The sequence below is a fragment of the Phodopus roborovskii genome, unplaced genomic scaffold (genome assembly GCF_943737965.1).
Source record: "Phodopus roborovskii unplaced genomic scaffold, PHOROB, whole genome shotgun sequence".
NCBI classification, from domain to species: domain Eukaryota; kingdom Metazoa; phylum Chordata; class Mammalia; order Rodentia; family Cricetidae; genus Phodopus; species Phodopus roborovskii.
In genome coordinates, this window is record NW_026126618.1 from 8424987 (window position 1) to 8449733 (window position 24747).

A 24747-nucleotide genomic window follows, 5' to 3' on the forward strand; every position below is an offset into this window, starting at 1 on the left:
CTACTGCCATGCACTGCTTCTGTCGTATTGCTGTCTGTAACCTTACTCCCGCCCCCAACATCCTTTAAAGTCTCTTCTCCTCACATTGTACCTTAGTAGTCTTATGTGTGTAAGTCTATTCACTTACACACACACACACACACACACACACACACACGCACACACACACCGCACACACACACCGCACACACACACGCACACATGCACGCACACACACACGCACAAAGTAAAATCTAGACTCTACATATGATAGAAATTGTGGAGTTCTGCTTTCTGAGTCTAGTTTAGTTTCCTTAGAGTAACCTCCATTTATCCATTTCCTTGCAGATGTCATTTCACTTCTATTCAGTTAGGTAAAACCACAGTGGGCATATACGTCAAATTTTCTTTATCCATTTATCTGTTGATGGGCATATAAGCTAGTATTAGCTCTCTCATTTATAGTGTGGCAAGATGTGAGAATCTTAGGGGTATGTGTCCCCTAAGAAATGGTATAATTTGATTACATGGAAGCCATATTTCTAGTTTTTATTTATTTTGGTGGTAGTTTTTGTTAAATTTTGTTCATTTGTTTTCTGATGACTCTTAATTGAGCTCTAGGTGCTATTGATGGCTGATAGATTTCCTTTTCTTGTTCTGTTTTTATTCAGCCTCATTGAATGAGTTTGCTAGTATTTTCTCTATTCTTTTTGTGTAACATTTTGAAAAGTATTTGTATTATCTCTTCAAAAAACATTTGGTATAATTCAACTGTGAAGTTGTGAATGCTATGATTAATTTTTTTATACAGAACACTAAACTACTACTTTAGTCTCATTTGTTGATATGTGTCTGTTTAAATTATTATTTTTGTTGGTTTAAGTTTGACAGGGTATGTGTATCTACAGATATATCAACTTCTTTAAGACTTACCAGTTTTTTGAAAATTAATGTTCAAGCCATTCTCTAATGATCTCATGTGTTTCATAGGAGACTACTGCAATGTTTTCCTTGCTGTCTCTAATTTCATTGAGTTCTTTTCTCTCTTCCTTTGAATTAGTATATTTATGGAGTTGTCAATCTTGTTTATACTTCAAAGCACTAACTCTCTGATTGACTCTAGTTACTGTCATTTTAGTCCCAATTTCATTAATGTCTATGCTAACATTTATTATTTCTAACCATTTAAAGCACTTGAGTATGTCTTTCTGCATTTTGCTCATGCATCATTAGCTTATTTGATAGAAGTATTAACAAATATATATGCATAGCCTCATGCATTCCTCTTAGCAAGACCTTAGGAGCATCCTAGAGGACCAGGGAAAATGCTAACAAGCTACCATGACATATGATAATTCTCTGCTATTTTTAACGATATGTTGACTTTTTATTTTTAATTTAATTTTCAATTTTTTCAAAAATTTGTTCAAAGTATTATGACTAATTTTAGGTGGTAAATTAATGCTGAGAGTTAATGTTAAGAAAGCTGATACAATGGCTAACTCACTCACCTTTAATAACTAATAATTTCATGAAATACTACATAAAATATCCAGGAATTCTAGTGTGAGCAAAGGAGATCAGAATCCCAAAATAGCAACACTTGGATACACTAGATTCTTCCTTAGCATTTTTTTTCTTTTTTAATCACAGATACATCACATTTAATTGTCATCCTCATTTAATTCCTGGGTGCAGATAAAGTGCTGATGCTGAAAGAATACAAATATCAACAAAATAATGAATATTGGCTCTAATTAATTCAAACAGAATGTTCAACAGGAGCAAGCAAATTCTGATCGTCAAGAAGTCTATAGTGAAGGCGGCCTGTTCACTCTGATGCCACCTTCCTTTGCTGTGTAGAAGTATGTGAATACCATGTAATCACATGTCAATATCCTATGCCATAAGGGCTCTGTTCAGGAATTTCTTGCCAAAAACTTGTATCTTGAAGTTTTCCCCAATATTTGTAAGATTTCAGGTTTTAAATTAATGTTTTTGATCTTCTTGAACTGGTTTCTTTATGGAATGTAAGAGATAAAGATCTAATTTCAATCTCCTGTGATTAAAAATACAATATTGTCAAAGTAATTTATTGATGAATCTGATTTTTCATCTCAAAAGGCTTAACACAAATCACAAACATTCCATAGCCTTAGCTCTTAGGTAAGTGTAATTTAATACTTTTTGACAGGCTATCTTGTACAAATCAGAACTCAGTGAAACCATTAGTCAGGAAAACAAATAACAAGAGATACTGTCAAGAACGTAGGAGAAGAGGAACTCTGAGATTCTTCTATGTATAAGAACTATACTGCCAATAACAAGAAATGCAAATATTAAATATTTTACAGGACTACTCATATTGATATTAATATTTCAGTACAAATCTCAACATTTTGATATTAAAAAAACAAAAGTGCATTTATTTTTATTCAGACACTTTCTTCATTCAGCAGACATGTGGTCTTACAATATTGTATTGTCAGGTGCTGTGCCCTGAGAGGGAATTTTGTGCTGGGATCACTAGCGGGAAACCCAGCTGTCCCGGGTACAGATTCTGAATAGCACTGAGGATATCTTCACTTACTTGGAAGTTATCTCTCCTCAAGAACATCTGCTGAGTTCTCCCAAACCCATGCCACTGTTTCTGCTCTATGTCATTTCTGGTATCTACTCTTTTGTAGAAATAGAATATACTCCTATACATAATCCGCCATGACCATATATTATAGTTTATGCAAGGTACTATGGACACACAAATTATCACAAAGCCAAAATTAAGAAAAAAAGTTAAAAGTATGTCTTGCTACCTGGTACTAGTTAATTTCTTCAAGTGCAGTGATAATGTTTTTGAATGCTTGCAGAGTCAGAGAGGCGTGATGCCCAGATTAAAAAGTTGAGTCACAGGAAGAAGAAGAAAGAAGAAGAAGAAGGAAGAAGAAGAAGAAGAAGAAGAAGAAGAAGAAGAAGAAGAAGAAGAAGAAGAAGAAGAAGAAGAAGAAGAAAAGAAAGGAAAGGAAAATAGAGGAAAAAAATCTGAAATAATCGATGAACATTTACATTAGAGACTCAATTGTACTTTCATTTGAATGTTACCAATTATAGTTGAAGAATATTTTGTGAGTTTTGTGCTTAAGTCCACGTTTAGGTTTCTGAAACATAAGTACGATATCTATCATTCTGGCAGAGAGGTGTTCATAATTCCCTGACCACACTTTTTAGAATGAATTGCTTCTAACTCCATATTGCAGTTTGAAGATTGTTAAAAGAGTGGAAATGATGGGAACCCAAACAACCTCTATTTAATAGCCAGAATAAATGTGTCTACCATGCAGGAGACTCTGCAGGCACAGTATAATGGGGTTATAGTTCTGCAATTTTGCGGAAATGAAAATGCATTCCCTTTCCTTGGTTTAAAGGTTGTTCTTTTTATTTGCAAGTAAGCATGAACAAAACAATTTCTGATGAACACCAAAAGCTGTTTGGCCTCATTATATTGGATGACATATGAGACCCTACAGCTTCACATCAAATCAGTGGAAAAACAATTATCTGGGAGGGGGGAAGGCTGGGAGATGTAATGTGCAGTCTCCTACACAGTTAAAGATTCAAGGTAATGTGTCCTGAATGTGTTCCTCCCTTTAGGCAGCTCCTCCATTCCATGAAACATCTGTCTCAATTTCCGCTCTTCCTGGAGCCTACTTTTAGTCTCTGAAAAGCCATTCTGCAGCTGCCTTACTATGACCACACTGATGCAAACCGTGTGTCTCTGTAAATGTACCACAGATTCCTGGCCAGGCTTTACTGAATCCTCGTGGATGGCTCCTACACTATGAAGCAATTTCTCTTAGACTTCATGTTCTGAATGTTTGAAAATATGGCGTGGACACACTCATTGATTCTTTGCAGACAATTCTTAATGTTATCTGTGGATATGAATTAAATGCATCTCAAAAAATTTTTCTTTGAAGAATATGATTCATCAATCTTATGGGTTGGTTATTATGTTGAAGTCTAGAATACAAAGACAAAGGCATAATTCAGTTTTCTAATTTGTAAGCCAGTGCAATACATTAATCAAAGAGCAGAAATCTGGGATAGAAAGGGGCTAAAATACAGAACTTACGAAATTGTTCCTTAAAACATATTACTTTCATTAGTAATGAAATGTATCCAGATCTACCAAGAGTGGCATTAAAAATACGTAAATCTTTAAAAATAAAAATCAGACGGTTATATAACACAAGCAATAAATAACCAGTCTAATTATTTTCCTCTTTTAAAAATGAAAGTAGTCTTTACACTATTCCAATAATAAATAACTGAGAAGTAATTTGCATGGTTTTGCTTTGTTAATGAGTGAAAATAAATACAGGTGGGTGCATACTGATTTGAGCAGTCAAGAATGTAAGATTTCTGATGATATCACGATAATAACAGACTAGAAGAAATGGATCCAGGTTGTTGCTGCTCTAATTGCCTTAAGCAAATTTCCACCTGAACCTTGCAAGGTCATCAGGAAGAATACACTTATCAAGAAATAGAAAGGAATAAACACTAGCGTAAAGAAAGGTACTGAAAATGAGTGTGCTTCTAAATATTTTTAGAAGCAAAAACATGTAACAGAAAAGCTGTAAAGTGAAAAGATGGTGAAATTTGAAAAAAAAAGTATTTTGAAAAATATACTTTTTACTCTTTTACCATTTTGCCCCAATGCCAAATCTCTCAAAAATATCAAATTTAACATTAGATATTGTTGCTGTATTTAGTATCCATGTGGAAAGAAATACAAGTAAGAAATGGCATCCCATAATTAAATTACATAGTTTTCATGCCACTATAGGCATTTCCTCAGTAGGAAGGGTAATTTTCACTAAAAGGCCATTAATTGTTAGGAAGGAAAGATTTAAATTCCAGAAGTAGAAAAGCTAAAGGAAGAAGATACTACTTAGCATCTCAACAGCTATTTGAGGGAGAAGAGTGAACTGGACTCGGGAGTGAATGAGGACTTTTCAATTTTGTTTTGCACACTCCCTGATTAAAGCAAATTATTATTCCTAACAACAATGTGTTATCACAGAGATGTGTATCATTAGAAAACAGCGAGACACTTTTAAACCTATCAAATGAAAAAAAATATATGAAGCTAAAAGAAAATAGCAAGAAAAAAATATGGCATTGAAACCAATTCCCAAGATTTGAGAAACAAACTTAATTGGAAACAGTAGTTCAGGCAAGCATGGCTGCTTCAAACTGGTGGGCAAGGCACAATGCTTAACATAAGAACACGAGTGACACCTTGTGGCACGAATAGGCACATTTTAAATTTGTGCCACGGACATGAGGGTGGTTGAGGTTGCTGTGAAATTCTGCTTGTTTTCAGACTGAAAAAGTGACAGAGAGACTTTCCGGGAACAGAGAACTCCTCACCCCAGGCCCACAGCTGGAGGACACACAGGACGAAGACAAAGATGAAGAATCCACTCCTCGGCTGATAGATGGCTCTTCCCCACAGGAGCCAGAATTCCCAGGGCTTCTGGGCCCACACACCAACGAAGGTCAGATAAGTTGATGCTGAATTATGACTGAATACACTTTGCCATCTCTCAAAAATGTCATGTTTCATCCCACTCCAACAAGAGTCTGTCTTGCCCATGTCTAAAGACGTTGTAATCCCTAAGGGAAACTTAATGGTGTATTGCTAAATAGTCATGTTTTCCATCAGTCTTCTAAAGATGTATGCTTGTATCCATTGATTGTTGCTGTTCTCAGCCTTGGTCAGAGAAGCTCCTTATTACAGTGGGAAATAGTAATACAAACTCATTATTGTTCACTGTGCTTAATATAAACAGTTGTGAGTGCTTAGCTACGGGTGGAATGGCTACATAGATGTCCTCCACAACCAAGGCCTCAGGAAACACCTTAGATGGGGGAAGCTTAAAAAATATAGGTTCCTAAGGATGAAATGCTGTCTTCTGGACATGATATGGTTGTTGCACACAAAATCTCACAGCAGTAGTTACTTACATGAAATCAAGACAGTTAAAGTTCCAGTATGGATGAGGGAAGCACTCCAAAGACCCTTCCTCTACTAGCTAGGGAGCAATTACGTTCCTGGTGCCTTCATGAATAAACTCGACAACCATGCACCCATTGGCAACATTAACTGAACTCAGTCAATCAAGATAAATAAAAACAAATAAGAGGATATGAAGTTAGGCGAGAGATGAGATGGAGAACACTGAGGGGTGTTAAGAGTGAAGGGTGTACATGACCAAGATACGTGGTTGAAATACATGAAACCTTCAAAAAAGAAAGACAACTAAAATTAAAATGACTTGCCAATTTTCAACTGTACTCCAAAAGAAAGGTGAATAATCCAAAGATAAAATTTTAGAATGTTGCAATATATTTTGAAGCAGGGTGTTATAATGCATTTTGTTGTCAAATATTCAATAGCTTTTATAATGCATCTTGGCCTGTTGGAAATGATCAAATAACCAAAGGCACAGAAGGGAAATATTTGCCTGGCAGCATATGCATTTCCAGAACACAACATTGGATGAGTCTTTGAAAACTCTTCCTCAGAGATCAAGCCAGCACAGTTCAAAGTCATAAGACATAATGATGTTGATTAGAATAGGGATAACATGTGCTAGTTGGGCATCTGCTGCATGTGGACTATAGTAACAGCACACAGTAATCTTCCTTTCCCTTGTATATCTCTCTAGGGTGTTAATAATACTTCTTTTTTCTTCTTCACTAAGAAAGACAGAATTAGAAAGTCAACTTGTTAGGATTCTAGGCTGTACTTGTAGGAAAATGTTGGTTCTCCCCACCCCTAAGTCCTAGAAAGTAGATCTCTAGAACTTACATATCCCACATAGCCACTATTTTATATATAGTTTTCCTTCTACATTTCCTTATGCCCTAGCAAACACTATACAACTCTGTTGGTCTGCTACTAGCATTTCTTATTGGCTAGCTCTGTCTTGAATATTAACACATTTCTATTAATCTAAGTATTTCTATGTGGACTTATAGAAGAGAGGGCCTAGAGTTCTACCTTGTTGGTCCTACATCTTGAAACTCCTCCCTACCACTTCCTGAATCATCCTTGTCTCCTAGTCTGTGGCCTGTTACTAGCATTTCTTATTGGCTAACTCTGTCTTAAATATTAACCCATTTCTATTAATCTAAGTACTTCAACGTGGTCTCAACTTACCGGAGAGAGGGCCTGGCATTCTTCTTCTCTTCTGTCCTATATTTTGAATCTCCTCCTCTACTACTTCCGGAATTCTCCTTGTCTCCTAGTCCTGCCTATCTTGCTTTCCTATTGGCCAACAGTGCTTTATTTATTAACCAATAAGAGAAACATATTTACAGAATGACATCTCCCATCACAACTCCATGTCTAAATTTTTTCAATTATTAAAATTGAGTTGTGCAATAAAGTCTCATCCTTTCTACCCAGTCATTTACAGAGATTAATGTTATCTTGTCTCAAAAATCACAAACCTACACAGTAGTGATGGTAACCTCTTTTATAGACAAGAAAATGAAAATGCTGGCATACTATAAATGTATGAAAAAATGATCAAAGTTAAATGGTAGTTATGGAATCCAGAAACAGACACAAAAATCTCAAGCCACTTTCTTTGAGAAATACATCGAATTCTGTCCACACAGTTAAATTTCTATGTAATAGAATGTCAATAAACAGGGGCAAGAAGATACATGAACAATGAAGCAGTGTAAATTCCTCAAAGAAAGCACCCACAAGGGAAAACTAAATGTGCCCAGAACAGTACAGTTTTGAGATTTCAGTCTTTCAAAAGCTGGCCACATGGGGTAACAGTTGTACTTTGAGATTTTAAAGATATTTTTAGTTTATAATTGTACCATTTCCCCCTTCTGTTTAATCCCTCCAAATCTACCCTCCCCCCTGCTTTCTCTCACATCCATGCTATCAATGTGCTCCAGGGACAATGCAGAAGCATACTAGACAATCTCTTATTTACTTTTTTGAAAGTTTCATACATGGTGACTATATTTGCATCACTGTCACAAACTTACTCTCTTCTCTCCAACTACTCATTTAGTCTTTTCCAAATCTCTCTCAACTTGATCTTTTTCTTTAATTATTATTGACTGTCACAAACATGCATGCACACACACACTATTCATGTTTCTATATATATCCTCCTGAGTCCATTTAGTGTTGCTCCTAAACATAATTGTGTGGGACTGACCACTTACAGTTGGATAACCTACCTGGGAGCCCCATCCCTGAATGAAATTGATCTCCCCCTCTCTCAAAAGCCACTGACTACATATAGGTTTAATTCTAGGGATGACATCTTGTGAAATTTCCTACATTCATGTTGGCTAGTCTACTGTGTTGTCATTACACAGGACTTGTATGGACAACCATGTTTTGAAATTTCATAGATAATATCTTCCCTACCTTCTGTAAAAGATCCTCCCCAGTAGCAGGCATCCCATTCCTCTGGCTCATAGAATCTTTCTATATTCTCTTTCATAATTTTCCCTAAGACTGGTGTAACGATTACTGTTTTTCTGCCTGCCGCTTGGTATTGTCCTGCTGCTGCACCAGCCCCAAATAATACACAGAGACTCTGTATTTGATACAATGCTGTTGGCCCGGTTACTTGTTTCTTAACGGCTAGCTCTGCCTTAATTATTAACCCATTTCTGTTGATCTATGTATTTTCACATGGCCTTCTCTTACCGGGGAGGTGGCTGGCGTCCAGCTCTCTCCAGACTCTCCATCTTGACTCCTCCTTACTCTCCTTCCTATTTCCTCCTTGTCTCCTAGTCCCTCCTATCTTCCTTTCCTATTGGCCAACAGTGCTTTATTATTAACCAGTATGAGAAACATATATACATAATGACATCTCCCATCAGACTGGTATGTAGGGGTTGCATGGTAAATGTATCAGTTGTAGTTGGGTACCTTTCAGTCTATGCTTTTTAACCAGGTATGGATCTCCATAATAATCACCATCTGTTGCAAACAGAAACTTCTTTGATAATAACTAAAAATTATTCTTATCTTTAGATATAAAAAAAGTGTTTAGGATACATTTAGAAAGTTAGAAATTGTGTTGGCTTCTGAAAATAGCTTTAGTGTGTTCTCCTCTAGAGTCTATGACCTTGCAAGTCATGGGTAGCTGTCTAGGTTTATAGTACCAGACCTGTGGACAGGCCCAATCCCTCTCTTAGTCATTCCATCCTCATATTTCCAAGCCTAACCCTGTTTACATAGCTTGGGCACAATCCTTTTAAAAGCTATAGTCAAGTTTTGTTTCAATAATTTTTGAGAGAATATCAACAAATTGATATTTTTCTTCTTTCCATAACTATAAGTAAACTGAGTAATTTAAGTTAAGACTTAATTACATTTTAATTTCCAGAAAAGAAGCATATATGTATGAATGTTTGACAGCTTGGAAAATTTTAAAATTCAAAACATTTTTTTTTTTACCAAATTAATCCAATCCAAATGGTCACAATCTGTGAGCAGTAAAAGAAAAGTAAATCACAATCTATGTGAATATGTATAAATTATGCACAATTAATGCTAAAATACAAGACCAACACTGTAAAAAGAATCAAATACCCTCATTTAAACCTTACTAGTGGGAATAATGAAATCTTAATGATTAGAGGGCACAGGAAACATTAAATACTTTGCAGCATCCTCTTAAAGAATTCTCTTTATTTTTCTTGGCTAAATCGATTTATTCTAAAGTTCTTACTATGTGTAATATACTTATTTAAAGAAAACACTAAGATGCTAATGGACACATTATACTTCTTGATCACAAAAAAGGACCCTTCAGCTAGAGTGACCGAATAGTCCTCTTAGTCTGGATATAATTATTCCAGAAGAGTTCCAGGTTAACTGAGATGAAATGGTGACTGAGCAACTCTTGATTCATTTGTTTGCTTATTAATTTGCCCCAATTCCCCTCCTAGTCTAGAATGTAAATTGCTTCATTCACCTCACAGACATTAATCTGTCCTAAAACTACTTCCTCTTCTCTATTCACACCATACTGCCATCCACATCTATCTTTTACCCCTCAAACTCATCAGACAATCTCTAACTTTACAGAGAAAATGCACTTTCCAGTCATAGCAGATTCACCTTCTGCCTATGTTGACAATCGCCCCCTTCATCCTTTTCTTCCTGGTATAACTGACTGTATTGTCTTCCCACTTTCAGGGAGTTGATCCTTTTTGTCCTGGGCAACAAGGTCCATTTCCTACTACTCTCCCTTTAGCATCCAACCTCCAGTCCTCTGAATACATTCTTACAGTCCCTCCCACCATGACCACCTACTGTGATAACTGATTTTAATTATCAACTAGAAACAAATGGGAATCACTTGAAAAGGCAGTCTCAATGAAGGTGATCTAGATCAGATCCAATCTTTGGCCCTTGTGTGCAGCTATGGAGATAGTCTTGATTACCTCAAAAGAAGGCAGAACATCCAGCATGAAAGTGGCTGACATCATTATCCAGTATGGGGCCCAGGCTTGGATAGAAGTAGAGAAGGCTACTTGAGCACCAAGCATGCTTCTTTTTACTTCTCCATGCTCTTGGCTGTGGATGCCACGTGACAAGCTACTATAAGCACCTGCAGCTGTGACTTCTCTGCAGCGAGGGGTTGTAACCTAGAACTCTAAACCGACAGAAGTCAGTGGTCCTTTCGTTTTATCTTTTTTGGATGGTTTATTTGATTACAGCAGCAGAAATGAATCTAAAACACATCACTTTACAAAAGCACAAACACATTTCAGTTATCACCACTTTGCCCATCATTGTTTTCAGTGAACACCTCTGGAACGTTTTCTTGTTTTTCTTTCCTCCAATGTTATCTGTAATCGATTATAATTTGACATCCATTGTCATCATGACGCAGACTTTCAAAAGCATGAATATCCCTGCAATACCAAATTCAAGAACCTTTTCAAGTCTTACCTACCTAACGAACTAAGATAATTATATTTCCTGATCTTCTACTTCTTCCTCCACTTGGTGTCCATCAGTAGGGCCCTATGTCCCATTTTTCATTCTTTCTGATTATTGTTTCTCTGTGCCCTTTAAAGCATATCATTCTCTAGGTAAATACTAAGAATATAGTTTAAAATGGTGAGCTGTTAACAAGTCAGACTGTACTGTAACTCTGTCCATATATGAGAGGAAAAGCCTCCTGTAGCTTAATACGAAAGGGTGCTCACCTGGATTGTGGTTGGTCTCTTCTGCACCTCTGAGTTTAGCCTCAAGGACTATCTTTGAGTCTTAGAGTAAGGTCTTTGGCAAATGTTCCTTTCTTTTCCTGTCATATTCATTTTTGTTTTTCTTACCTACATTTCAACTCCATCTCTTTATGTATGTTGCAGGTTGACATTTGCTACATCGGAGATTCCCTTTCATTATTCTCTAACTAAGCCAAATGACTCATATCATACATGAAAATATAGAGTTGTGTGGTTAGCATTCATCTTATGGAATAGATCACAAATATGGCTGTGTGTTTCTTTTTAACATTGTTTCAGTAGCCAACATTACATCATTTATATAAAACATGTATGTGTTGAATGAATACATATCAATTTGTATGATCTTATCTTGAAACACATTTTATGGAATGTTTAAACATTGGGTCATATATGTAATGAATGCATGGTATTTAAACTTTATAAAAGATATAACTACGATATTTATGTTTTCAAAACAGAGTTCCTACTAGTTATTAAAATAACACCCATAATCTATCCATTAAAATAGGTTTCACAAGCATTGTTGTTGATGCAGTGTTAATTCAGTATTGTAGATTTGATTTATGTAACACTTGTTAAAATGCTTTGAAAAAATATCAAACGTGTCAGGAAGCTCTGAGTGGTATTTTAATCTTTGTCACTAAATAATGTCTGCTATATTATTCTTAGAATTCTTATACTGACATATAATTATTTACCTACACCTTTCAGACTTTCCAACCTGCCTTCTGTGTACTTGTATAAGAACCACTGTATACTGTGATGACCATGAACTTGATGCTATTCCTCCACTCCCTAAGAAGACTGCATATTTCTATTCGCGCTTTAACAGAATTAAAAAGATCAACAAAAATGACTTTGCAAGCCTAAGTATGGATATTTTATTGCGAATTACATTATTGTTTATATTTGGGATATTTGTGTTTATTCATGTTTTATTTCAGTAAACCACATTCAAGAATGTTTAGCTACTGACATCACTTTTTCTTCTAGGTGATTTAAAAAGGATTGATCTGACATCAAACTTAATATCTGAGATTGATGAAGATGCATTTCGAAAGCTGCCTCATCTCCAAGAGCTTGTCCTACGTGACAATAAAATAAAACAGCTTCCAGAATTACCAACCACTTTGACATTTATTGATATCAGCAACAACAGACTGGGAAGGAAAGGGATTAAGCAAGAAGCATTTAAAGTAAGTTCTAGGCATCACATAGTAGCTCTCCCTTCCCCTTCCTCATCTCTTATGGACTAGCATTTTCATGCCTCCAAAAGGATTTCCCGGGACAGTGCCTCTAACTTCTAAAATAGACTTCTCTGTAGTATCATGGAAACAGAAAATATGACATGTTCTGGTTCATTCTGAGAGTGGTCAAGCACCAAGAAAGGAAAGTGGAGCTTGAACTGGAAGTGAGTTGTTCTTGGTCTCATGCAAAACTCTCCTGGAAGAGGCTCAAGCCAGAAACTTAGGTTTCCTTAGAACTCTATCCCAGAGGCAGATAAAATGTTTGATGGCTGAGAAGGAAGCGAGCATTAGTGTGCTGAGGACACAAGGCCGTAAGGCGTCTAGATGGAGTTATCTTTTGGGAACTTGTTTTGTAAGTGAATGAAACAATTTTGAATTTGGAGACCCTTCTTAGAACAATGTCACAATCCAAGAACAAAAACCAGCTGGCTTTCTTACACACTCCCCATCCCATTCAAAATTCACTTCTAGATATAGGTCAAATGGTAAGTTTTTACTTGGTCTTGAAAGGGAAATCTATTGTACCAGAGAGATGGTGGTGAATTTGTTCTAAAGTTTCTCTGTTAATTATTCTGTCAATGGTGGCTAAAGGGGTTATGAGACCTCATGCAAGAATGGCAACTAGTGGGCATGGGTGGAGATGAGGCACTGTTTTACTGTGAAGTTCTTAAAGTAGACCAATAATTCTTTACATGCTTTTTTTGTCTTGGCTTGCTACCATTTTCTTACTAAGCAACCAGTATTTGACTAAAATGAAATTTTTATTTATCCAACCCTACAAATAAAGTATCAAAAAACAAAATCTTAAAAATCTAATTCCAAAAAGTTTTCCATGGAAAAGAGATGCCTTGTGTAAGTTGAGAAAGTATAATGAACATAAGTATTTTCTAAGAGACTGAAAACTAATTTTCAGTTTCATAAAGAAATATGCTTGCTGTCAAATTTTCCAAAACTGAATTGAATTATCTAGTGACTTAGAAAACAGGGTCCTCTCCGGGACATGCTAGTTTACAAATTACTGCATGTGGAAGAAGCTTTAAGTAAGTCTCCATATGGGCATTTACAGGACATGTACGATCTCCACCATCTTTATATTACGGATAACAGCTTGGACCACATTCCTCTACCACTTCCAGAAAGCCTACAGGCTCTACACCTCCAGGTAGGTTTCTAATGATAAGGGGAGCCTGAAAACTTCAGTGATAAGAAACACAAACAGAAGGGAGCTAGGACTAACAAATTTATCTATCATGACAATGTTGACATGTGTGTCAATTTTCTGCTTCTATTTCTCCACACATTTATCCTATCAGCTAATAAAATGGTTGCACCCTTATGGTGCTATCTATTCTACTAAACTGCTGGTAACTTCAGTCATTATTTTTATTATTTTGTAAATAAAATTTAGATAAGAGTTTTGGTTTTTTTATATCAGAAGCTTCACCTATGAAAAAAATACATAAAGATCACAAGACAAGGCAAAATCTAGCTTAGTATCTAGTTTTCAGAAAAACCTGTCATTTTTATTCTCTCCTAAAAATCAGATTTTACATTGAATTCAGTACAGTCCAAAGGCATCCACACGTCCTGAACAAAAAATGACAATTCTCCAATTCTTCAATAAAAAAACTGCAGTCTTTTTTCACTTTTATCTTCTCTTTTTAAAGACCAACACACACACTTAAAAGTTTACATTGTTTCTACTCCCATTGAACAGCATTTTATTTTTAGAGGAATAAGGTAAAACACATTTTCAAAAATGCTATGATCTAATAGTTTTGAAATATATTTCATTGTCATCCATATGATTATAACATGCTCAGTAAAAATTTTTTTAGTTATTGAAACTATAATAATTTGCTACTTACATAAAAGTAACTTTTTTATATCCATAATCATCAGCTTTCTCAATATATTCTAATTTTTGGTAGGATAAACAAATGAACTTTGAAGATTCCCTGTGGAAGGCTTCATCCTCCCTGGGGAGCAGAAAGGGGGTGGGCTTGGGTTTGGTGGGGGTGATAGGGGAGGATGGTAAGGCAAGGGAACTGGGCTTGACATGTAAAACAACCTTGTTTCAAATTTAAATAAAAGAAAGGAAAAACAAACAAATAGGAAAAAATATCCATTATTTGCTGAAGTAAAATCTATTATGAGAAGCAATTTTACTTTGTGCTTAGAAATCTCTAGTTCTAATAATTTTTCTCTGTACACTATGTTAATATTTACCTATGCATTTTTCTTATTATGCTTGTATTTCTATACTTTGTCATATTTCTACAAATACCTGAAATCTGGATACTTGACTCTTGAATTTTTCTGACCATACTCTTTTCCTTAATATATTATGATCTCTTACAAACACCCAAATTATGGAAAAGAAGAATATGTCCTAATTCATCACCTAAAGTTAATTTTATCCCAATAACAAAATTAGCCTTAGAATAAGCTATCAACAGATGAGAAAACTGTAGCTCAATTCATGTTATGAATATAATGCAGAAGACTCCTCAACCCAATACAGAATATGTATTCAAACCCACAGAAAGTTAGTATTTAATGGAGAAATACACAATACTTTCTTGATGAGTTCAGAAAGAAGATAGGGACTGGTTGGTTGTAGTATCATAATAATATTATATTTAAAAGTTCTGATGGTGAAAACAGAAAACAGTAAATTAAACTAATAACACACAAATAGCAAAAGAAGTAGGTTTTCTCATTTTACTTTCAAATGACAAGATCTTATATTCAGAAAATCTCAAAGAATCAATTAAAAATTATCACAACCCATGAGTAAGTTCAGCAATGTGACAAGTTGTATTATCATTATGCTAATGTTATTTATACTTCTTATATATTAGCAATAATTGTCTTGAAAACTGCATTAAGAAATTATTTTAACTATTTATCATCTATTACTATAATCTATCACTATCACCTGTCATCCATATATCTAATATCTACTTATCTATCATGTATCAATCTATTTCTCAACTATTGATCTACCTATTCATCTATCTATCTATCTATCTATCTATCTATCTATCTATCTACCTGGTCTTTAGCACAGAGTCTTATTATGTAGCCTTTGCTATCCTAGAATTGCCAATATATAACAGACTGACCTTGAATGTGCCAGAGAGTCTCTTGCCTTTGTGTCCTAGGGGTTCAAATTTTAGTTGCACGCTATCACACACAACAAAACTATTCATTTTTAAAAAGTCACATATCTATTTATTTTTTATTTTATGTTTTATATTTAAATTTGAAACAAACTTGTTTTACATATCAATCCCAGTTCCTGCAACCCCCTCCTCTCCTGTCCCCTACCAGCCCCCATCTCATGGCCTTTCTTCTCCCCAGGGAGGATACGGCCTTCCATGGGGAGTCTTTAAAGTCTGCCATCTCATTTGCAGCAGGGCCCAGGCCCTCCCCAATGTGTCTAGGCTGAGGGAGTATCCCTCTATGTGGAATGGGCTCCCAAAGTTCATTGGTATACTAGGTAAAAATGTCACAAATCTTAAATACATAGAGTACATTTAACAAAATATTGGTAAAAAGTAAAAAGGTCTAGAAAAAATCTGAATACCCTAATAACACACACCAGAAAATGGTGTTATTAAGATGCATATACTTCTCAGACTCATTTACAAGTTTTACATGTAGAAAATTATAAGGAACTTACTAAGCCCTTGGCACGACCTAGTAGTTCAGCAGTGAAGCAAACTATAAGATGAGCATATCTCTGTATTATTCCATATAATTATAAAACCAATAATCTGTAATATAATATTCTATAATATTTTAAGATCAACTGTATCACTGTACACTGGCAATAAACAAGTCTACAATGAGCTAACAGCCATACGTAAAACTATTTGTCAGCTTTCAAGGAAATGTGTATTCTGCTGTTTGGTGTGTAAAAATATTGTAGCTACTTGGCAAATGCATCAAGAGTTCCTCCAAATAAAAAGATACAGTTACATCAAAGATTTGATATCTGCTTATATGCTTAAGTGTTACGAGTAAGGTTTTTCCTGCTGGCCTGGACCCACCACAGCGCCAGCCCCAAATAATACACAGAGACATTATATTAGATATAAATGCTGTTGGCCAGCTACTTGTATCTTATCAGCTAGCGCTATCTTAAGTATTAACCCATTTCTATTAATCTAAGTATTTCCACATGGTCTCTTCTTACCGGAGAGTGGGGCAGGCATCTGCTCTCTCTCCGATCTCTACATGCTGACTCCTCCTTACTACTCCTCAAATACTCCATGTCTCCTAGTCACGCCTATCTTGCTTTCCTATTGGCCAACAGTGCTTTTTTTCATTAACCAGTATGAGAAACATATTTACAGACTGACATCTCCCATCACTTAAAAGATAGCAATCATATATCTCCATATAAAACTTGCACACAAATATTCATGAAACTAGTTTTCACAAAAGCCCATAAACGCATTGCTTTATTAGATAACAATCCACTCTTTCATGGACAGATGAGTAAATTAATGAGTATAAATACATTTAATGCAATACTCTGATACTAGAAAATAAGAAACACCATCATCTACTATAACCTACATGAATTTTTAACACCTCATACTAAATAAACAAACCTTTTAAGCTAACTTGAAATGACCACCTCCTCTTCCAGAATTCAATACTTTTTTTGGAAATGTGCATTGCTTTCAGAAGATAAAAACTTCATAATTCCACATATGTAAAATGTTCAGAAGAGACAAATCTATAAAAAACAGAAAGCATGTCACCTAGGACAAGGGGGAGAAAGAAGAAAAGTGTATTTCCCTAACATCTGCTTCCATAGTCTCTTATTTCACTTGACTTGAATGTTAATTGTGCAGAAGGGGTTCCATGCAGATGCCTGGGACTTTGTGGTTTCTCTCTTTCCTGTATAGTCTCCTCTTGGCTCTCTCCAGGCCCATGTCTTCTTGCTGCACCACACTGCCTTCAAATTTTCATCCTTTTTAGAGTCATTTATTTTTCATCAGTCTTCCTTGCCTAATATATTTCCCATGCACTCCATACTGGTAAGAACATATTTAGTTAATTCATCTCTATGGCACAAACAATGCTTTGGTGTATAATAATCACACTCTAAATAGTCTTGGATGATGGAACAAATTAAGAGGTGACTCAAAACGTACTACAGTTTCATTCAATACTTCGAAATGTGTTAAGTCTTGTCCCACCCCCCCCCTTTTATTTTGTCTTTTTTAGAATAACAACATTCTGGAAATGCATGAGGATACTTTCTGTAATGTTAAAAATTTAACTTATGTTCGTAAAGCATTAGAGGATATTCGACTGGATGGAAACCCTATCAACCTCAGCAAAACTCCTCAAGCCTACATGTGTCTACCTCGTTTGCCCATTGGAAGTTTCGTCTAATGTTATAATGTTAGGCAAACATCAGAATTGTGATGCTTTTTGTAGCCAAGTGACTCATATCTCTCTTCAGAAAAACACTCAGTATATTTCAGCTGAGTTAAAAAAAAATGTGGCATAATTATATAAAACAACAAGGTAAGGTGTTAAGATAAAATAAGAGTTTAATAATTTAACTAAACATAAATTAGGTATAAATTTATAAAACATGTAGACAGTAAATGAAAATGACAACATATTTCAGCTACTCTTACAAATCATACATATAATTTGAAAATTTTAGTTCATATTAAATTATGTAATTAAGAAAACATTTGAAATGAATAATTTGGATATATTAATAAGATGTACACATTTTCCTTAAACTTTTCTAGTCTATTTTCACTGATGTATGCTTTTCACCTAATTCATTTAAGAGCACAAAGGAAATAATAAATGTGTTTGAAAAAATACATGGTCTTGTGAGAAAGTATTTCTTATAATCACAGTATGCAGTTTTCTAATGACATCTATTCTATCATCTTTAAGATCTATCAACTCATTTTATACCCTTGATTACCTGAGTAGCTATCTGTATTTCTTTACCTTTGGAAATAATATATAAGATATTGATGCTGTGATAAAAACACTAGGAACAAGCAGAAAGAAAACTTTAAAAAGATTTTTTTTGAAATCCTTGAAAATGAATAATAATGTAAGTACATGGTTAAACTCTGAAAGAGTGAAAAAGAATTGCTTTCAGGAAAACAAACAAACAAACAAACAAAAAACCCAAGGTCCAGTCGCTGATCTTCTATAACTCCATAAATTTTTTTCTTCCATAAAAGAGTAAAGGAGTAAAAAAAAAAAATCCTTCTAACATAGAAGTATATGTTTGCAAATGGGATATATATTATTCCAGGCTTGTTTTAGCAGCCATCCTATAGAGCTTTCCTGTGTAGAGCTTCCCTGTTGTATGTGGGAGATTCAATCTTATGGCATACTTCCTAGGCCTATTATGGCTTTTATCATCTTTCCACTACATCTTCAGTATCCCTTGACACTCAAGGGTATGGGTTATATTGTACATGTATCCCATTGGGATGGGTACCCGAGAGGGAACTGTTCATTTCATTTTGATCAGCTGTGACTTTCTGTAACGGTCTCTATCTGCTCAAACAAACAAACAAACAAAACAAACAAACAAAAACTGCCAACCTTCTTTGATTCTGAGTTGGAAGTACTTAGTTGTGGGTATAAGATTTACTATTTAGAATGCAGTTAGAAATTATACTGATTTAGATCAAGTCAATAGAAAGATTTTCTCTAAGACCCATGCCCCCACTGGCCATGGTTAGTTAATTAGTTTCTAGTATCAGACACTATTTCCCTTCTCTTAAGTGGATCTTATGTCCAACTAGATAGTTGTTGGCTACTGCCAAGTTTTAAATATCACTATTGTATTTCTAGGGATATGTTGCCATGCTAGTCTTTGTTATGGTTCACAAGAGGCACAGTTGGGTAGGACTATTGCTTTCCTTTCTTTGCAGCTGACACAGCACCTTCTAGCACTATGAAACTAGTTCTCAGGGATGAGGTTGGTGAGTCAAAGCTAGCCTGAATCCTCTGAATTATATGGTGTTTGCAGCAATTGGGACCTATAATGAACTTTTAAGTGGCAACCAATGGTAAAAGCAATAGTCTATAATGTTTTGTCAGTCTCTTGGTCTCCCCTGACCAACAACTGAAATGGAAGTTTCTTATGCTTGGTACTGGGGTTTTTGTTACTCTATGGCTCTTTGGAGAAGTGTTACCACCTCAAGAGACTTAACTCTGTGTGTGTGTGTAATTTTAGATACATATAAAAATATGATTCTTTATGTCTTTTTCAAACATCTTTAGTGTTATTTGTCCATCCTTTCCCCTTTTTAACAAAAGCCATTCCATCCCCATTTTTCTAGCCCCCTACATAATTACCTGTATCCAAACAATTGAAACATATTTTTGTTAGATCATTGAGAGTTCATACATATTTTTGATCATTTCTGCCTAGTCTCCCTCCCAGAAAATCATTCCCAATTCACCACTAACCATTCTTATTCACATAACTTTGTGTGCTTTTTTTCAATCCTTCAGGACTAATATTTGCTGCTCAAATATTCTTGGGTGTGTGGTCTGCACTGGAGAGTGGTCAACTTGCCAATGGATACATTCTTTTTCTTTAATTTTTGGCATTACTTTTTTGAAAAAAAAAACTTATTTTTATTAAAAATTTTATTCACTTTATGTACCAATCACAGTTTTCCCCTCCACTCCCTGCCCCACACCTCCCCTAACCCATCCCCCATCCACTCTTCCGAAAAGGTAAGGCTTCTTGTGGAGAGTCAACAAAGCCTGGGACATTCAGTTGAGACAGGACCAAGATCATCCCTCCTGAGAGGGACACATGGATTGCCCTGGGAAGGGGAAATAAATGAAATCTCCTTCATAAACAGGGGGTGGAGGGGCCACAAAGGGAAGGGGGAGGGGAGAGAAGAATAGGAGTTTACACTCTTAAAGAATACAGTCTGCCTGTCCCTCTCCCCACAGCTAATAACTGCCAACAGCTTGGGGTACAATGTTTGCCCGACTCGACTCCTCTCCTCATTCTGGGATTTAGCATGAGTTTGCACAGGTTTTGAACAAGCTGCTGAAAACACTGTGAGTTCACATGTGCAACAACCCTCCTTTGTACAGAAGATACTATTTCCTTGTAGTCATTCCTGCCTTTCTTCATGCTCTTACATTATTCCTGGCCCCTCTTCTTCAGCCATTCCTAAGCCTTTGCTGAGGTTTTGCTTTGTTCAGATTGTTACTGTACCTTTCTTCTCCCCTCTTAAAGTATCAAAGTATTTAAATAATTTTTAATTTTGGAAGGAGACCACAGTTGAGAGACAATTTTAAAGTCTTTTAATTTTTAAAAGAGACTGGATATTTTTAAGACTGAATTTGTAAGTGTTTGAACTTTTAAAGACCATAGGATGTTTAAAATTTGGAATGTTTAGCATGTAATGCTGATATTAATTTGTGATCTTGGAAATGAACAAGAAAGGAATGTTTGTAGCTTAACAGTAATGTATCCCTGAGCCTAGTTGACAAAGGGGTCTATTGTCCTGGCTAGTTTGATGTCAACTCGACATAAGCTAGAGTCATCAGAGAGAAGGGAACCTGAATTAAGAAAATGTCTCCTTAAGATTGGGCTGTAATCAAGCCTGTAAGGCATTTTCTTAATTAGTGGTTGATGCAGAAGGGCCTAGCCCATTGTGTGTGGTGCCGTCGTTGGGCTAGTAGTCCTGGATTCTTCAAACTGAGCAAACCATGAGAGCAAGCCAGTAAGTGGCACTCCTCCATGGCCTCTGGCTCAGCTTCTGACTCCAAGTGAGTTCCTGACCTGTTTGAGTTCCTGTCCTAACTTCCTTCAATGGTGTACTAAGGTGTGGAAGTTTAATTCAAATTAACGCTTTCACTTCCTACTTGCCTTTGCTCATGGTGTTTCATCATGGCAACAGTAATCCTAACTAATACAGGGACCCTAAAAGAGAAGCTACTGTCATCACTCTGCTAGACTGGGATAATTCCTTACTACATACCAAACCTTATACCCATAGATAAGCATAGCTACCAACCTTCATCAAAGAAACTTCTCTTTGCAGCAAATAGAGATCATCTGAGAAAACTACAACTTCACACTATGCAGAGATGAACAGATAATGGGGAGTCAAACCCCAATGGATATATCTATATCACAGCTCCCGCATTTATGGTCCTGCCAATATCACAGAAGAAGGAACACAGAGAATTTAAGAGCCAGAATACCAGGAAGCCTGCTGTGAAATGGCTCTGCAAAGAAGACCAGAACAATGTCAGTATTAGTAGACATGCTAATGTGAAAAGGAGGAATTATGTGACAAGGTCCCACTCTTAGACAGAGAACTACAGACAACTAATGACTGCTGGGAGGGGGAGAATTAGCCTGTCCCAGGAATGAGATCTCTTATTGCTGACCCAATACAATAATATATGGTCTTAGCCATGAAACTGCACACACACACACACACACACACACACACACACACACACACACACACACACACAAACTAATATTGTGTGTTTGAGTGTGCATGTGTGTGTGGCAATAATAAGCAAAGAGCTACTGGTTGGAGAGTGGGGGTGTCATAAGGGGTTAGAGAGGGTGTACATGGATAGGACTTGAGGGAGAAAAGGGGAAGAAGGAAACAATTCTGTTGTAAGTTATAATGTATATATTTTTTAAATGAGACATTTGTGTCTCTGTTTATTCTCAATGAAGACTGATGCTTACTGAGTTTTGGATGAACTACTACTGCCACCAAGTGTTAGGATTTCAGCACACACATACATGTTTTCAATTGAAACTGTAGCATAAAGCATGCCAACCCATGTCACGGTATAGCAGCACAAAACTGTCCAAATAAAGTGAACACTAGTGAACAGTAAAAATGTATTTTACTGGATTTACTTGATATACTTAGTAAGCAAAATATAAGATGAACACCAATAATTTTGTTTCTACAAATGACATGGCCATTATTATGGCAGACTGATTGACAGGCAGACAGACAGACACATGCACGTGCGTGCGTGTGCGCGCACGCGTACACACACACACACACACACACACACACACACACACACACACACCATACAATACACATTTTGCCAGGCAGAAGTAGAATAATTCTCTTTACCGGTTTAATAAAGTGAGAAACTATGTACAGTGAGTCCATTGCAAATAATTAACATTCCTTCCAGTGTCTTGTAGATGGCTTTTGAGTTATGACAGTAACTTCCAGTTAATGGACAGATAAACAACAGTATCTTCAGCCACAGTCACAAAGAAGTGATTTCTGCTAATAACAAATGATCTTGCCATTGGGTCTTCCCAAACTGGTTTCTCAGGTGGTAATCTATAGTGACCCTGTCCTTTCTGTTTGTGCCAATCCTCAGTAAGTAGGAGGACTATACTATTCCTGGGGTTCCAAGGATTAGAAGCTGACATACAATCTCATGCTGCTTTAAGCAGCCTCATTTTTTCATGACCTGATAATACAGAGACAGAAAACTAAAACAATATATGGCCATCATAAACATATCTTTGTTGTAAGTCTGAATGAGAATATTACATTGGTCATCATTTAATTACATAAATGAAGCACAAATGCCTTCTCCTAACCCCCATTATACTCCTGACTGTAATGTTTATTGGGTCAGTAAATCACCTTGAGCCTTAGGAGCATTCTTTCTTCCAATATATAAAGGAGCTTATATTATTTGCCCCAAGTTTAGAAAGATCGGAAAACTCAGAAGCTAGAGAGGTGGTTCAGTGGGTAGTGTTGGTTCCTCCAGAGCACCGCAGTTCAGGGCCTAGCACCTACGCGATTTAGCTCACAGTAACCTGGACTTCTAGCTCCAGATGGTCTAACACCTTCTTCTGACTTCTGTAGGTATCTGCTCATATGTGTCATATTCTCACATATACTCACATATACTCACATTAAAGTAAAAATAATGAATACTGAATTCTGAAAAAAGAAACAAATTTACTAATCATGAATTACAATATTTGCTTTCTTAAGAACAGAGCAAACATTACTGATTCAATACATTTTAGTAGACAATGAAACAAATAAAAATATTCTGATAATATTTGGCTGACAGCCACATCAACTGATCAAAAACTGATGAGTATTAATTATTGGTAAAATGATAAACATCTTTTTAAATTGGGCTTTTACTTTAGTAATGTATATATCTTATATATTTTAAATAGTATATATTAGCTATACTTATCTATATGTTATATTATTTACATGATGATTGATTTTACATTTAAACATCATACTGAGCCCTTTAACAAACAGATCTTGGCTAGCACTGTGCCATTTTTGAGTTAATGGTAACAATGTCTGCCAAGCTTATACATATGTGCCTAGAAGAGGATCCTTGGGGAGTAAAAGAGTCATCACTCTGCATCTTGACTCAAGTAGGCGGCCTTAAGCAGCTACTGAACAAGTGAGATTGAATGATGTCCATGGAATCTACAATCCCAAGGCAACTGGAGTCCTGACTCCACATGGCCTGTTTGGACAGTTTACACTCAACCTTAGCAGGCTGCAGGCTTTTTGCATATATTGCCCTTTGGCATTTACTTGACTGCTATTCTCAGTGGGCAGTGTTCTGTTTTCCACAGGAACGTGAGAGTAATATTTAATTTTTTTCTCCTCTATGTTCAAGTTTTCTTGATTTTTTTTAACCAAAAAAGGGGTTCAAGGTGGGGGGTGGGAATGTCTGTTGTTGCTCAGACATTGAACTGGGTGTTTTTGCATATTCTGTTTGAAAAGTCAATATAAAAATGATGGTTAAGTTACCGAGTATTGGGGTTTGTTTGTTTGTTTGTTTGTTTTTCAGTCTTCCTTCAAACCCTAGGGAATATGTCCTATGTAAAACAGAACCAGGTTTCCTAAGAGCTTTCAAGGCAAGTTGAAACTGACTCATAGTAATTTACCTGAGCCAAACACCATTTCTTACTATGACACGAACCGGAATAATCCTGTTCTCAATATCGAGTTCATGTCATTCTCTACAATAATGCTTAATCAACAGATCCATCTGTAGAATACTAGAATTAATAGGGTGCTTTCTCGTTTGAATTCCATTACTTCTCACCAGGAGTCTACTACAAATGAGTTTTTATTACAGTGATGTTATAAACTTATCTCTGTGGTCACACAGG

The 24747-nt window shown here is 35.9% G+C and overlaps 1 protein-coding gene across 1 annotated transcript in view; it reads left to right on the forward strand.

The window, feature by feature from the left end:
• The window catches only part of Epyc (epiphycan), a 31073-nt gene extending 13040 nt beyond the window's left edge, over window positions 1–18033 (forward strand). The window contains exons 2-6 of the mRNA XM_051206296.1: window positions 5366–5540; window positions 12007–12165; window positions 12289–12491; window positions 13609–13704; window positions 17790–18033. Of these exons, the coding sequence (XP_051062253.1) occupies window positions 5366–5540; window positions 12007–12165; window positions 12289–12491; window positions 13609–13704; window positions 17790–17960 (804 nt within the window). The 3' untranslated portion in view covers window positions 17961–18033. The remainder of the gene's footprint in view (window positions 1–5365; window positions 5541–12006; window positions 12166–12288; window positions 12492–13608; window positions 13705–17789) is intronic.
• Window positions 18034–24747: the final 6714 nt, after the last annotated feature.